A 16917-nucleotide genomic window follows, 5' to 3' on the forward strand; every position below is an offset into this window, starting at 1 on the left:
AAACAGGAGCGAAGGCGGGACATATTGAATGGCTCCTCCCCCTTTTCAAATAGCCAATAGTGTTTAGTTTCCCTCACAGACTGCGAGTCGTACTTGACAGCACCATGGAAGCGAATCCGAGCGCTGATGATACGCTGAATTCAATAGTAGAGGAGTGAATAAATTATAGCCATTTCATTCGTAACCAACGTACAGTTGGAAAACGGAAGAAAACTCGAGCGTTTGAGCAACCGAACACACACTCCAACACATGCTTTGTTGGTGTTTATAGCAGAGGGGGCGGAGCTTTAGGTTCTAGAGAGCATTTGATTGGACAGAAGATGTGATGAGAAGCTGAAGTCCGCGTTGACGTCATAAAAATCCCTGATCCATTTGTGTCATTGTTTTGGAACACACCAGCTTATTCATAACCTTAAGGCTAATATATTCATACTAAAAGCTAAAAAACTAAAATTTTGATTTCAGGGCACTTTGAGCTTTCTGCCTGCTGGATGTGTGCTCTTTTTGTCTAATTCATAGTAAAATGGGAATGGAAATCTAAATGATGAAACCTCGATTAACATAATAATGAATTTAAAGAAAAAAAGTCAAATTATAAAACAGTACAGGATATGACCCCTTCAGAAGTCAATCATGGCATTAAAACCTTCTTATTACGCCACTTAAGTCTCTTGACCCCTGAGTCCAGGTGTTCCTCACCTCGCCGTTCTCCAGAGGATGGATCTTAGAGTAGAAGGAGGTACAGATGACCTCCTCATCGTGTGTGTAGGACGGCGGGCCTGTTTTGGGGTTGATGTTGAAGCGTGTGATGCACTCAGTGTCTGTTATAGCGTAATACTGCCACGGCATGAACGTTTCACCGTCCAGAGAACGTTCCAGAATCCAGTTTCCAGGCCGAGGCGAGTTTGCAGCCTTCAGAATCACGTACGCGATCTGGAAAACCTGTGTGAGAGAGGAGAACGTGGAACAGAACATTAATATTCTGGCAAACATGTACACACAGAATCTGAATCCTTTTCAACATTGATAATAATCAGAAATGTTTCTGAAAGATTTCTAATAATTATCGTCAAACACAAAACACCATTACACAAACATAACTATTAGTCCAGTCATTTTATGAAAAAAGGTTGAACAAATTGCAACAGAAGCAAACTCAACTGATTTTGTATCCTCAATATGTCCTGAGTAAGGAAAAAAAGTCCAGAAGAATCTCATTAGGGGAAAGATTTGAAAAAGAATGTTTAGATCTGTTGTGGTATTTATGCAAATTAGCACATACGTAATTAGATTATGCACCGTTTGTCCATGTTAACAAACAATTTAAAAAAAACTTGTAATACATTTTTTGTTTGTCTTGATGTAAGTAATCAACTCAGTAATTTTCATGGTGATATCTAAAGGTTAAAAATGTTACTCTATTCACGAATGAATAGAAAAAGAATGAATAGGCTATATTTGGGTCTTTTTCTAAACTTTCCCCTAATGGGATTCTTCGGGGCTTTTTTTCCCTTACTCAGGACATATTGAGGATACAAAATCAGTTGAGTTTGCTTCTGTTGCAATTTGTTCAAGGTTGACCCCCATTTTGGCTTAAAATGACTGGACTATATGATATGTGATAAAGCTGGCAACAGACTCATAATGGATGAACTTCTAACAGGAGAACAGAAATGAAAGAGAAGATCTGAGAAAGAAATGAAAACTTGATTCCCATGATTTCACAGTCTTTTATTCAGCAGCAAATGACTCAAGGCACATATGCACACACACACACACACACACACACACACACACACACACACACGCACGGTGTGACACGTAAAACGCAGTCCCTGACAGGTTCTCGGCGGCCTTCAGAAAGCTTCGGGGCGCAGTGACATTTCAGCTTACCTGAAGAGCTGACCTGAATAAAAAGAAAACATGAGAAACGGGGGGAAGAGAAGCTAGGCTGAAGTCTCTATTCATTTCTGTTACCTTTTTAGCTAACACTGCCCCATGAGGAACACACACACTCTTTCATCTCCAGCAGATAACAGGCTTATGTTACGTCCCTCAGTGAAGCTCTGGAAGCTGGTTCACAATGCTGTTTTGTGTGGTGTGTTCAGAGAGAGGTGAGGCAGGAGCGAATCAAGGACGCCTGAACAGCACAATCATCTGACTCAACTATGAAAGACAGGGAACTGAAGGCCACGCCAGTAACACGTGTGTGTGTGTGTGTGTGTGTGTGTGTGTGTGTGTGTGTGTGTGTGTGTGTGTGTGTGTGTGTGTGTGTACACTTTATACACACTGTAACTCAACACGCACTAACATATACAAATGTGACCCTGGACCACAAAACCAGTCACATGGGTCAATTTTCTGAAATTGAGATTTATACAAAAAGCTGAATAAATAAGCTTCCCATTGATGTTTGGTTTGTAAGGATATGACAATATTTGGCTGAGATACAACTATATGAAAATCTGGAATCTGAGGGTGCAAAAGAAATCGAAGAATTGAGAAAATCTCCTTTAAAGTTGTCCATTTATGTTCGTGATTGTGCTGCATTCACTCACAAAAATATTTTATATATTTGCGGTAGGAAATTTACAAAATATCGGTAACACTTTATAACAACTGCACGCTATTAATCATTAGTTAAGCATTAGTAAACAGTTAATTCATCATTTATAAAGCATTAATAGACATAATAAGCAGTTTATAAATACAGTTATAAATGCTTTGTTCTTGATTTTAAAGCATATTATGTGTTTAATAATTGTATTTTCATACTTTATTAATGATCAATTTATCATTTGTAAATGAAGTATGTGTGTGTGTGCGTGTGTGTGCGCGTGTGCGTGCGTGCGTGCGTGCGTGTGTGCGTGTGTGTGTGTGTGTGCGTGTGTGTGTGTGTGTGTGTGTGTGTGTGTGAGTGTGAGTGTGAGTGTGTGAGTGTGCGCACGCGTGTGTGTGTGAGTGAGTGTGAGTGTGTGTGCGTGCGCGTGCGTGTGTGTGTGAGTGAGTGTGGACAGTGTTCATGAAGACAGCATCAGCCGCTGCCCTCAGGTGTTCATTTACCGGAGCGGTTCTCACGAGCAAAGGCCACAGATTTCATAGGAGACAAACAACCATCCCTGCAGTGTGTGACAGAGAGAAGAAGAGCTATAAAAAACACGTCATAACCCACAACCTGTCAGAAATGGCATGACTCAAACAGATGTGACTCCCTTATCTGACTGTGTGTGCTGGCCTCAAGACCTTGCTTCCTACACACACACACACACACACACATACACACACACACAGATATTTCCTCCTCACTCTTTCTCTCTCACACACAGATGACAGCGTATTCTCTGCGTGTCACATCTCTTCTGTCAAAGATTATTCTCAGAGGCTTCAATAACTTTCAGTTCAGATGAACAAACTCCAGCAAATGTTTAATAACGGGAAAGCCAGAAGGGTAAACACTCGGGAGTCAACACGTTGTTTTGCCATTGTCTAATTTTCCTGATATCACCGAATCCAGCATTATGTTGCATCATTTGACTGAACACATTTCAACTAGAAAAATTAATAATAATAATAATAATTTTCACCCATTTTTTTCCCCTAATTTATTTCCATTCTATTTTTTATATATATATATATATATTTTTTTTTTTTTTCAAAACTTTGAACTAGGGATGCACATTTTGGAATTCTGGAGTGTGTGTATGAGTGAGTGAGTGTGTGTGTGTCATGTGGGTGTGTGTGTGTGTGTGTGTGTGTCATGTGGGTGTGTGTGTGTGTGTGTCGTGTGTGTGTGTGTGGGTGTGTGTGTCATGTGGGTGTGTGTGTGTGTGTGTCGTGTGTGTGTGTGTGGGTGTGTGTGTTATGTGGGTGTGTGTGTGTCGTGTGTGTGTGTGTGTGGGTGTGTGTCATGTGTGTGTGTGTGTATGTGTGTGTGTGTGTGTGCGCGTCCCTTCTAAACCATATTTTGGGGACAAATTCAAAATTGAGCTAAAGCTGACAAAGACTCCCAAAACCTCCATTTGGGGATGACCTCATTTATAAAAAAATATTTTTTTTGTTTGTTTTCTGATAGAATCGGGATGTGGTTTGAGACAACTGCACTTTTCAACGAATAAATCTTTTCCATACGAAGTAAAATGTAGCTTTATTAGTTTAGTTGAGCCTCATCCCTGAGAGCTGAGGAGAGAACACCTGCTCCTCCAGACGTGTGCTTGTCAGTTGTCCATGATTTAGGAATGATGATGAATAATAATGGAGCATAAAATACCATAGTATGCTGGCCTTGCCAGAGAAAGAGAGAAGCCGTGAAAGTAAACATCATCTGCTCCAGATAACAGCTTTTAAATATTGTATTGTTGGTAACACTTTCATTTATGGTCCAATTCTCACTATTAACTAGCATGTATATTACTAGGATATTGGCTGTTTATTAGTACTTATAAAGCACATATTAATGCCTTATTCTGCATGACCATATTCTACATCCCTTAATCACCCAATACCTAAGATTAACAACTACCTTACTAACTATTAATAAGCAGTAATTAGGAGTTTATTGAGGCAAAAGTAATAGTTAATAGTTAGTTAATAATGAGAGTTGAACCCTAATCTTAACTGTGACCGTATTGTTTATTGCTTTTAATGAGACTGTAATTAGATAGCTTTACTAGTCAAGCAATAGTTGAGGATTATTAATCTGTTAATAGGTTCAGCTGTCCACAATACATTCTGTCACAATTACATTCAGTTTAGTTTGTTTATCATCCGTTTCCTGTTTCCTTGTTCCTAGTTTCCCACCAGTCGTTAGTTTCCATGCACACTCGTTCAATCATCACAGCTGTTCAATATTAAGTTCATCATCACTGTGTGTATTAGTATGTCCGGTATGGTTGTGTGTTACACGCTGTGCTGTTTGCTTTATCCTTTTAGTTTGTTTTATTTCAATAAATTCCTTTGTTCTGGACCTTTTTAATCTTGTTCATCTTCCTGTGGACCTAAACATTACACATACAGCACACTTAGCCTTTTTATATTAAATATGTACTTATTATTCATATGTGGGTGACACTTTATAATAACTGCACGCTATTAATCATTAGTTAAGCATTACTAAACAGTTAATTCATCATTTATAAAGCATTAATAGACATTAATAAGCAGTTTATAAATACAGTTATAGCATTATTCACAAACCGGTTACATTATTTACCATTATTTACAAACTAGGAGTTGTCATTGATTAATAAGATCACTTAGAAAGTGTAAGTAAATGTAGTAGATTCAGGCAGTAATAAAGCATTTAGTAGTGGTCAGTTCACTGTGTTTGTGATTATGTTTGTCTCTCTCTCATCTAAAGTGAGGACTAGTTATGCCTTGTAAAGCATTTATAAAGGAGATTTAAAGACTCAGTTTTCTTCTAAACATCATTTATAAAGGAGATTTAAAGGCTCAGTTTTCTTCTAAACATCATTTATAAAGGAGATTTAAAGACTCAGTTTTCTTCTAAACAGAAAAAGGAAACAAACACACAGTGATACAGAACATGGAAATATTAACAGTCTTTAAATCTCCTTTATAAACGCTTTACAAGTCATAACTAGTCCTCACTTTAGATGAGCTCACACACATAGTGAACTGACCACTACTAAATGCTTTATAACTACCTGAATTAACCCTGAATTACAGTAGAAATACATGTTAATAAAGCATTTATTAACACACTAAGTAACTATTACTATATGTCTGAATAATAATATGTATTTAAACAGTTTATTAATCATTTACTCACACTTAAGTGATCTTATGAACCACTGACAACTCCTAAATAACCGGTGTGTAAATAATGCAATACTTCATTTAGAAATGATAAATTGATCATTAATAACGTATGAAAATACAATTATTAAACACATTATAGATATGCAAGAACAAAGCATTTATAACTGCATTTATAAACTGCTTATTAATGTCTATTAATGCTTTATAAATGATGAATTAACTGTTTAGTAATGCTTAACTAATGATTAATAGCGTGCAGTTATTATAAAGTGTTAGGCATGTGTGTGTACTATAGGCTATTTTGGCTCATTCCTCCAGGAATTTGCTCTAGTTTAGCTTACACTTACACTTGTCCACAATTATTTTAATAATGTTATAGACTCTCAAATGGACAGAGATCAGATGTTTGCCTGGCTCATTTGTTCCTTTTTGTTCTCATATGTGCACCAGTCATTGTTCCCTCTATTTTAACATGATGTCAGCATAGCATACTGTACTTCACTGTAGAGATGAGGCATGAGCACTGAGATATAAACTTAACTGATGTTTGTAACATGACAGTCTTTGACTGTATATGAACTACTTTCAATTTTGAGTAGTATATCTTTAACATAAGAGCGGTGCGTTAATTTGTAACTTGAATTGTAAGTCTCGCACATTCACAGATTGCAGAAAATAGCTAACATCTGCAATGCAAAATAAGTTGGATAGTTTGACAATGACATGTCAGTCTTAAAGGGGTGACTGATTATGATTTGACTTTTCTAACTCTAGTTAGTGTGTAATGTTGCTGTTTGAGCATAATCAACATCTGCAAAGTTACGACACTCAAAGTTCAAAGCAAAGGGAGATATTTGCTTTTACAGAAATCACTTTTTAAGGACTACAACAAACGGCTGGTAGAGACTACACGAGCTTCCTCCCAGGTTAGTGACATCACCAACCCTAGAATTTACATAAACCCCGCCCCCTGAACACTATTTATAGATTATCAAGACAGAATATGCTAATCAATGACTAGAAGATAACTACACATAAGCTACATAAATTCATCAACTAACCATTCAGAAATGTCCTGTTGCTTCTACATGTTGTCACTTCTTCTCGAGTCTCTCCATCATTGTCTGAATCCGGTTTGAACATAAAAGGCTAAAAGTTTTTGAAATTTTCTGTGTGTGTCTGTGTGAGGTAATCGGAGATGCTAACACACAGACACACACACACACGCACACACACACACGCACGCACACACACACACACACACACACACACACACAAGCTCTTGAGGCTCCGCCCCCTGTGCCGGGAGCAGCTGCTCATTTGCATATAAAGAGACAGACACAAAAACGGTGCGTTTTTGCTCACGCTCAGAAAGTGACAATTTTAACATGCTATATAAAAATATCTGTGGGGTATTTTGAGCTAAAACTTCACACACACACTCTGGGGACATCAGAGACTTATATTACATCTTGTGAAAAGGGCATTATACCACCCCTTTAATGTCATGTAAGCACACAGGAACGGTCGCAGTTACGCCTTCTGCTTTTATAAGGTAGTTTTGGTGTTTTGTGCAGAGCTCTAGACGCTCTAGAAGCTCTCATTGTCAGCATCTCTGTAGCTCCTTTAAAGTGATCATTGGCTTTTTTGTGGGTTTTCTCTCAAATCGCATTGCAGTTTTTGTAGAGAAATCTGGGCAAATGTGTTTTCAAAGCAGTGTAGGTGGTTGGATTTCCACTTCCTGATAATTGAACCAAATGAAACATCCAAACATCTGGATACGGTTTTATTTTACCATTTCAGCATTTGTTTAACTTGGGGGATTTTATTTTCTCCATTTGTTCTCTTTACTGTGGGGATTTTATCCAGAAAATATTTTAATGATTCACAGATCAATACTTCTGTAAACAACATTTTGCTTTTAAATTTTGCATTTTTTAATATGGATTTTTTGTTGTTGCCTAAAACCAAACACTCAATTATCAAGCAAGATTTGCAGGTGACCTTTCAATAAACTCTGAACCTTTTTCTTACTGTTCCTCAACATGCACATACAACAGGAATTTCAATGATTTTCTTTGTAAAATGTGCTCATAAAATGGTAAGAAGTCATTCAGTGCATGTGTGCGTACATGTATGTGTTTGTGCAGGGCTTTAGTATGATTATTCACATTTCTAAAGAGTATTGAGGTCAGGTGAACATCTGCAGTGATTGGAACATCACACACACACACACACACACACACACACACACACACACACACACACACACACACACACACACACACACACACACACACACACACACAGTTTCCTACACTGAAGCACATGCACAATCATTAGACTGGAGCCTGAAAAACAACATGTGCAAATTTGTAAAGGCTAAAAACATCTGCACATGTACAGTTCAAGCGGACTCTTCTAATGATGAAATGTATGTGTACTGTGCACAACACATCTAAAACATATTGCACATAAAGGAGTGGGAACAGCGTGTGCATATCAGCCTGCTGTTTATAAATAACCGCTTAATTCAATTGAATCAGTTTCCTCAGTTCAGATGCGTTTGCTCTAGTGCTGAATGGGAGACTGTAATGTGTTAGTGCACGTTTGTCATTGTGACGACAGGTTGTCAGGGAGTGAGTGATGGTAAGATGGCAGTCGTGGCCTGATGCTGTATGTGTGATTGCCGTCAGTAATTACACACCCTCTCGTCTGATTTATTAACTCTAAATGTCCTCTACAGCCCCTCTAATGAATACTCAAACCCTGTCACACTCATTTGTCTTCTATCTTGGCACCACCTTTCACTCTCTCTCTCTCTCTCTCTCTCTCTCTCTCTCTCTCTCTCTCTCTCGCTCTCTCTGTCACCGTACCGTGTTGCACTCATTGTCATATTCTTCAGCAAAGGAGAACAATGCAGGAATTAAAGAGATAGTTCACCCTCAAATGAACATTCTGTCATTATTTATCACCCTCATGCTGTTCGAAATAGAGTATGACTTTCTTCCTTAATTTTTTAGGTAAAAATTATTTGCCACATTTTTCCATATAATGAAAATGACTGAGAACTGGGGCTATCAAGCTCCATCATACACAACCGTTATAAACTTTTGGGGTCAGTAAGATTTGTTTTTATGTTTTTGAAAGTCTCTGATGAAAAATACAGTAAAACGATGCATCTATGATCGTATCTAACATGAATCCTACAGAATCATGCTTCAAACCGTTAAATCGTTTAATAATTCTCGGTGCTCCTTACTTCCCATCACTTCTATTTTTTATTTACAGTATATCATTTTGCCTCCCATCTATTAATTTGCACGTCGCTCCTCATTCTGGCCGGCCTGCACCCGGTGTCATCTGCTGACTGCTTTAATTGCGTGTGTGTAGGTGTTTGTGTAATTTCCTGCGGTTGGGCGGCGGTGCTCTCGCTGGCCTCAGATCAGCATCTAATAAGGGCTGATGGGAGCATTCTGCCCACACACTACAGCGAGCTATTCAACTGCACTGCATCTCACTGTTCTGCCAGAGTTAACCTGCCACTGCTTCTGCACACACACACACACACATCACGAGCGGGAGAAGAAGAACAGAGGCGACGAGTGAGTGAAAAGAGATGCTTTTCAAGACTGCAGCGCATCACGACAGAGCAGGGGACCGTTTCATTCCTGATTAGCATTAAAAATAAAAAAGGAAGAAATTATAATTCAACCAATAGACTGTAATCTATAGTACTTTGCATAGACAATTTTTATGATAGTTTGTTATGGTTTTGTGTGTATTATGAATCTCCAGAACCCATTCATAGTAATTGCATGGAAAAGAGTGTCTGGTACGAGTCTTAAAACAATTCTCTATTGTTCTGCAGAAGGAGGAACAGTGTGGGAATAAAGTTCTGAAATTATGATAGAATTTTCAACTATGGCTTTGATTTTTTTTTATAAATGCCTACATATTTTAGAAATTCATCTTTAAATAGCGTTTCAGGCTAAAACGTTGCAGGCCTGTTCACACCAAAGATGAAACATCTTTACATTTTAAAACATTTTAAAAACTACTCAAATTCTATGAGAATAACGAGTCCACATTACAACTATAACGATAATGACACAGAGGAGCAATACCATTGGAATCACTTTCAGAATGATTTTTTTCCCTCAGCTGATGAATAATAAAAACGTTGACAGCCAATCAGAATCCAGAATATGCACAATGACCTGTGGCTGTATGGAATGCTTGTAGAAAGCCAGAGATCCATTCTGGGGTGTGTTTCCCGAACAACGCCGCTAGTTGATTTCTTCATTGTTGAAGAAATCAACTAGCTAGTCACGACTGTTTCCCGAAACCGTATTGTCGCAAAGTGGTTGTTCAACCACGTTGGTTTATGTCGTCAGAAAAGGTGCTTTAAATCTCTTGACAAACTAAAAGACGTAAATTACATTTGTATGTATTCTAAATAAAAGACACAGGTTGTACTGAATGTCAGCTTGCTCATTTTACTCAAGATAAGGATTTATGAAGTCCACATGTCATGCAAACTAGAAACTCTGCTTCTAACCACAGGTCGAGTCGTCCCAAACACACAACTCTGCGATGCTGTTTGCGAATGTTCGTTAGAACGATGGTTTCGGGAAACACAGACTCGTTGAACTATGCTGATAACGACAGAACTTGCAAACATAGTTGGCTAACGATGCTTTTGGGAAACGCACCCCTGATTGGCTGTTGTCCTGAGAGTCAGGGCTGTTGATGTCGTTTACCTGCTGCAGGTCCAGAGTCACAGTGACGTAATGGTAGTCCATCCCGTTCATGATGCTCGGGCTCTGCCACCATCTGTTAGTGCCGTCGATAGCGTACTCGATGGGATGTCGCTCTACACACATGAAAAAAACAGTCATGTGAAAACACTCCTCCTTCATCTTTGTTTAAAGGCTTTGTTTATAGGACAGTCAAAACCAGTCGGAAAAGTGGATGTGACTGAGATGTGACAAGGCCTGTGAGCTCTACTTTAACACTGTAAAGCTTGATATATGTAAACATCATCAGAAATTTTATTTTATTTCATTGAACATTTTTTGAACCTTTAGACAAAATATTAAATTATTATTATTTTTTTATATTTTTTTTCAAGTTTGTATATGTGTTTTTTGTTAAGGCTTGTATGGCTCATATAGTCTTATATTGTGAGAATATGGGGGAAAAACAGCTCAGTTTTATTCAGTTTTTAGGCCCAAACAACAACATGTAAATTGGTGCAGATGCTGATATTCTTGTAATGTAAATCAATGCAATCTTTATTACAGTATAGCAGATACTTTCATAAAATGCATATAAATATCAATATCTGCCAATAATATGTCTTAGTAAGATTATATTTAAATGCTTAGTTTTATTCAATTGTTTTAAAACATAATGCAATGCAATACAATGATGATGGAGAAATAAAGAAAACCATGACTAGAAGCTAAATGAAACAAGACACTGAAACTATTAAACTAAGATGTGATAATAAAACTAATCCATCAGGCTTATGAGGAAGGTTTATTTGTTTGTCACAGTCATTGCAGAGTTCTCGTTCATTGTTTTTTTGTCATGGTTTCTGATTAGTTATACACCTGTTCCCTGTTTCCTAAATGATATATCTCTGCGTTTATTAGCCCTCAGATTTTTCAGTTCTCTGTTCGGTGCCGTCAGTGTTATGTTAAAGTGTAGTGTATGTTTGGAGTTTTCCTCATATTCATTAAAGTTTCCTTATCACTAGTTCATTCTGTGTCATACAGATAATTCTTTGTGGATTCACACAATTCACACAATTCACACAATTCCACAATTCTTTGTGGATTCTACTACACACAGGATTTAAACAGGAAAAAGGGAAAGATCATGAATGTACGGTGTCCATCTGCTCCTGCTAGAGCAAGGAGATCGCTCCCTTGAGGATCACACAAGGGATTTCCTAGATCTGGCGTGCCTCACTCACTATCCCAGAAGGCACGCCTGGAGTGGAGTGGGTGCTGGTCTAATGCGACTCCTCATTCACTGTCTGCTTTGCTGAAGAGGATAATGCAAGCCTCACTCCAGACCCAGAGCCCAGCCAGCCTTCAGCCCTGCCCATGACACACCAACAGCCAGAGCCCACTGCAGACTCGGAGCCCAAGCCCGCCACGAGATAGAGCCAGAGCGATTGCCAGAGGCCACGTTCGTCCCGTAGCCTGAGTCCAACGCAGAGTCTGAACAGCTGACAATAACATCCGTCATCGAGGGAATAATAGTGGAGTTCGTTGACATGGTTTGGAGCCCTGTCCACACTCGCTGAGATGCATGAAATGAGCTGGGTCCCCACTGAAGTTATATTGAGCTGGATGATGGAATGTTTTATGGTCTACAGTCTCCACTCCAGTCCCAATTCGTCAGCCTCTCTACTGGTTCAGCCCAGTTCCAAGACGTTCTTGTCCCTGCTGGTTCAGTCCAGTTCCAAAGCCTCTCAGTCGCTACTGGTTCAGCCCAGTCCCAAGTCATCTTCATTGCCCCTAGTTAAAGCCTAGCTCCAAATAGTCTTTGTCACCACTGCTTAAGCCCTGCTGGTTTCTTGAAGTCTTCATTGCCCAGCTCTGCCCAGCTCCAATTCTCCTTCATTTGGATTGGTTTAGCCCAGCCTTCCTCTCCCTCCTCCTCTGCCAAAAGGTGTGGTTGACGATGCGTCACTGTACAGTGGATCAGTGTATGACATCAAAGTATCGCAAGTGTGATTTGAAAGCATATGGAACCATCTGCTCTCTAATTGCCCTCAGGGCACTTTGATGTCATTCTTCCTCACCAGACTCTGAGCCTCGGACTCCACCTCGGCTCACCGACCCATCGGCTCCACCTCGGTTCAACGCTCCCTCGCCTTCACCCTGGTCTGTCATCCCTCAGGCTCAGCTGGGCACCCTTGTCTCTCTGGCTCCTCTAGTTCTGCCATCATCCTCAGTCACACCGACTCTGCCCAGATCTGCCAAGCCCACGCCTCCACCTCGGTCATGCACACCTTGGCCCTTCAGGCCTTCAGTGTCACCCAAGTCTACGTCTCCTTAGTTCCTCCTTGGTTCCTCCTGGGTCTCCTCCTATTACAATTTCACCTCATTTGTTTGGGTTCTGGATCTATCCTGGCTCCTCCCTCCATCAGTTCTGCCATGGGCCTTCATCCTGGCTCTGCTCTGGGTCATCCACTGGCTCCTCCCATCGCAGACATGGCTCCTCCCATCTCAGCTCTGGCTCCTCCCATCTCATACCTGGCTCCTCCCATCTCAGCCCTGGCTCCTCCCTCCATCTTCTCCACCTTAATATTCCCTTCTGTCAGCCCCTCCTCGATCATGTCTGTTTCCAGTTCCTCTTCCTTCTCCAGAACTGTTGGACTTTTGCAGCGCAAGGTCAAGATTAGTTTTATTATCATGTCTTAGTGTAATAGTTTCATTGTGTTGTTCTGTTTAGTTTCTAGTCATGGTTTTCTTGACTACGTCACAGTCACAGTCGTTACCTGAATTCTTGTTCATTGTTTGTTGTCATCATTTCTGATTAGTTACACACCTGTTCCTTGTTTCGTTAATTTTTCTGTGTCACTCATCATTCTTTGTGAATTATACTACACACTTTACAGTGAAAATTTGATACTCACATTTGAACATGATTTTTCTATAAAAAAATATGCATGGATAATCAAATAAACCTAATCTGCTAGTCCAGTAAGTGTTCATCTTGAAATATTACTAACAATAACAAAGTTATTCTTCAGTCTACCTTATAAAAATCCGTAAAGAAAGACAAGTGAACCTTGAGCTGAAGTTGGACACTTTTACAGTTATTCTAAAAGGCTTTTTACTTGATAAATAAAGTCTATTTACACTTTCTAAGTGATCTTATTAATCAATGACAACACCTAGTTTGTAAATAATGGTAAATAATATAACTGGTTTGTAAATAATGCAATACTTCATTTCAGTGGCGTAGGTTTGATTTTGAAATTGGTGGGGACGGGGACATCAATATAAATATATTTTAGGTTTTGATCGAAATTATTGCTAAGGATATATCAGTGTCACTGGATATTGGTAGGGACACGTCCCTAGCGTCCCTACTAAATTCTACGCCTCTGCTTCATTTAGAAATGATAAATTGATCATTAATAAAGTATGAAAATACAATTATTAAACACATTATAGAATAAAGCATTTATAGCTATAAAATGCTATATAACTAAGCTATAGCTATATAACTATAGCTAGTATTATAAACTGCTTATTAATGTCTATTAATGCTAATTAACTGTTTAGTAATGCTTAACTAATGATTAATAGCGTGCAGTTATTATAAAGTGTCACCGAATTTGTATTTAATTCCATTCTAATAAATGGTGTTTTCGAACTGGTGAGGAAGATTTCATTTTTCTGTGTTTTCATAGTACATCAAGCTCTTTTATCTGCAGAGATCAAGAGAGATTTGATTCCTCATGACACGAGTCCTTTAGAAAAGCACCATAACACCTCATATTAAACCACGACAGGACACGACGGTACTTAATAACGTGTCTCTGCTGGCTTTTACCTTCGCCAGCTGACTGGAGTTGAATAAAACCGTCTTTTGAAATAAAGCTATCTGCTCTAATGAGGGATGAGTTTTATAAGCGCTGAAATACTTACATTTATCTCCGTGCAGAGCCTGTCGAAAGCAAACTATATTAGACAAACTCCAATCTTTCTTTACAGCCAGATCCTTAATCAGGCAAAGATGATTAAAGTTGTCCACTTAATCATTTATTTGACTGCATATATTCTTTTCTAATTTATGAGCGAGATCTAGGTTTCATTTAAAAGAACTCCCCCGCTGGTTAAGTCACATCTCTCTCTCTCTCTTCCTCTAATTTTCTCTAATTACATGTTATATTAATCACTCTCTGGCTGGGAGTGTGTGGGTGACTCTTGTGTGTTTGAAGAGAGCTCAGATTAGAGCGTCTGACTCATTACTGGCTGAGGTGAGCTGTGGACGACAGCGCTGGAGCCGTTCCTGCAGCGACGGCTCAACTCAACACATACTTTATTAAGACCTTTCAAACTGCTTGTACAGATCCGAAACCACGACACCGACACCTGAAATAACTGCTTTCATGAAGGTGACTGGAAGACAGAAGGGTGAATCTCACAAAGAACATGTCTGGCTCATATTACACCACAAAATCAAAGTACATTTTATATATAAAAATGGACCAATAAAAAATGAGATAATCCAGAAGTGAAAGGTCATTTACTCACTTTTTTTTTTTTTGAGTTTGTTTGTAATTCTCACTCATCTCAATACTGATTTTCATTAGATTTCATTAGAAAAATCCTTTGAACACAACCATTTTTTATTTAAATTTACATCAATTATATTCAGGAAAAACAAAAACAAAAAAATACCATGATGTATATAAATAAGAGCAACATAATATATCATAATTAGTTTTTTTCCCCACAACATAATAATGAACATTTGATATTTCTTTCTTTTGATTTTGGGGTGAAATATGACTAGACATGTTCATCACATTGATGAGATTCACACAGAACGAACTTGAGAAAGAATGGGAACACATTCATCTAGATTGTAATTACGGCAGATACTCATAAAATCAGTTTTCTCCAATGCACGAATATTGCTTTAAAATACTAAGACAATGACTTGAATTAGGTTAAATTCTTATCGACACTCATATTTGGAGGGCTTCTCAAACAGCAAAGACCGTGATATGCATAAAACTAACATTAGCAATGGGATGGGATGTCATGCTCTAGGGCTTCATAGTAACATTACAAATAATAAGAAATTTAAAATATTAAAGCACACCATCTGCTCTACTTCTCAGCAAACCATGCAGCTTTGAAGTTTGTGTTCTCTATATTGAGCCATGCGGTCGATCTGTGGCATTTACATCCTCTATTAATCAAACATCTTGTGGCTGTTTAATAAACTAAATTGGTATAATTTGCAATAGATGCTTGATATTATGTCTGATGATAATAATGGCAGGAATGGTGACAGTGATTCTTTTCAATCTCTGAATCAACATGCACCACTGCAAAATTTTCCATATTTTGTAATCATTGTTAACAACTTATGATCATTGATTAATGAACACATTGTTTGTACCTTCAAAACCAAATGTATTGAAGGTACAAGTTCTTAAAAAAAATTGCAACGCAGAATTTCCCTGATTTCAACACATTTATTCATTAATTATGAAGGAGAAGAAACTCTGACAAATTTCACCTTTCAGCTATCTTAAGAAAAAGCAATTAACAATGTGGGTTTTGCAATGCCCACTTATCATAAAGGCTTATGTTTAATATTTTTAATGCATCGATATAAGCAGTAACTGGTTGTGTTTTCAGTCTCTGGTCTTGAATGCAGTGGTGTATTGGTGCAGGTATGACATCAGAACCATGAAGATTAATTCGCCACACTAGTTCCTTCGAGATTTTCCTATGAGGTTTTATAATGGGATTTTCGATTTATGTGTAAAATAAAGCCTGTGGTAAACATAACTTGATGATACTTTGACATTTAAATTAAATAAATCACACACACCCATAGTGGAAACATGAATTTCGAAGCAGTTACGTACGTTTTTAATAAGTAACTAGATAAGACAGCTTGGGTTGTGAGTGTGTGCATTTGTAGAACAAAACATCACAGTATCATCCAGTTATGTTTACCACAGGCTTCATTTTAGACATAAATCGAAAAACCCAATGGGAAAATTTCCAGCGACGAATTAGTCTTCCGGGTTCTGGCGTCATTCCTGCTCCATCTATCAGGTCTTGATCCTCAGAGCGCGATTAAGAATGACGACCACTAATTAATAATATTATTCCAACGACTCTTCCAGCCACACATCTCTTCATCTCGCCTTTCCGAGCCTCTCCACCACCAAAATGATGCCTAAATACACATTACCCCCATGTGTATAAGAGAGATGTATTCACTGATGTATATATTTAGGTTTATATTTGAATTTATTTTGCAATTCTTGAAAATGCACAAAAAACGGGAATCACTTGTTGACTTTAGTGGGATGAGGGTCATGTTGGGCTTGTGTTGTCAGAGATCTGCTGGAAATTAAAG

At 38.4% G+C, this 16917-nt stretch overlaps 1 protein-coding gene across 1 annotated transcript in view; it reads right to left on the reverse strand.

The window, feature by feature from the left end:
- The window catches only part of lama2 (laminin, alpha 2), a 208220-nt gene that overhangs the window by 151042 nt on the left and 40261 nt on the right, over positions 1-16917 (reverse strand). The window contains exons 3-4 of the mRNA XM_084091619.1: positions 10542-10654; positions 700-942 (exon numbers count right to left, since the gene is read on the reverse strand). Coding sequence (XP_083947745.1) covers positions 700-942; positions 10542-10654 — 356 coding nt within the window. The remainder of the gene's footprint in view (positions 1-699; positions 943-10541; positions 10655-16917) is intronic.

This window comes from Abramis brama (assembly GCF_963993115.1).
Source record: "Abramis brama genome assembly, chromosome: 18".
Classification (NCBI taxonomy): Eukaryota; Metazoa; Chordata; class Actinopteri; order Cypriniformes; family Leuciscidae; genus Abramis; species Abramis brama.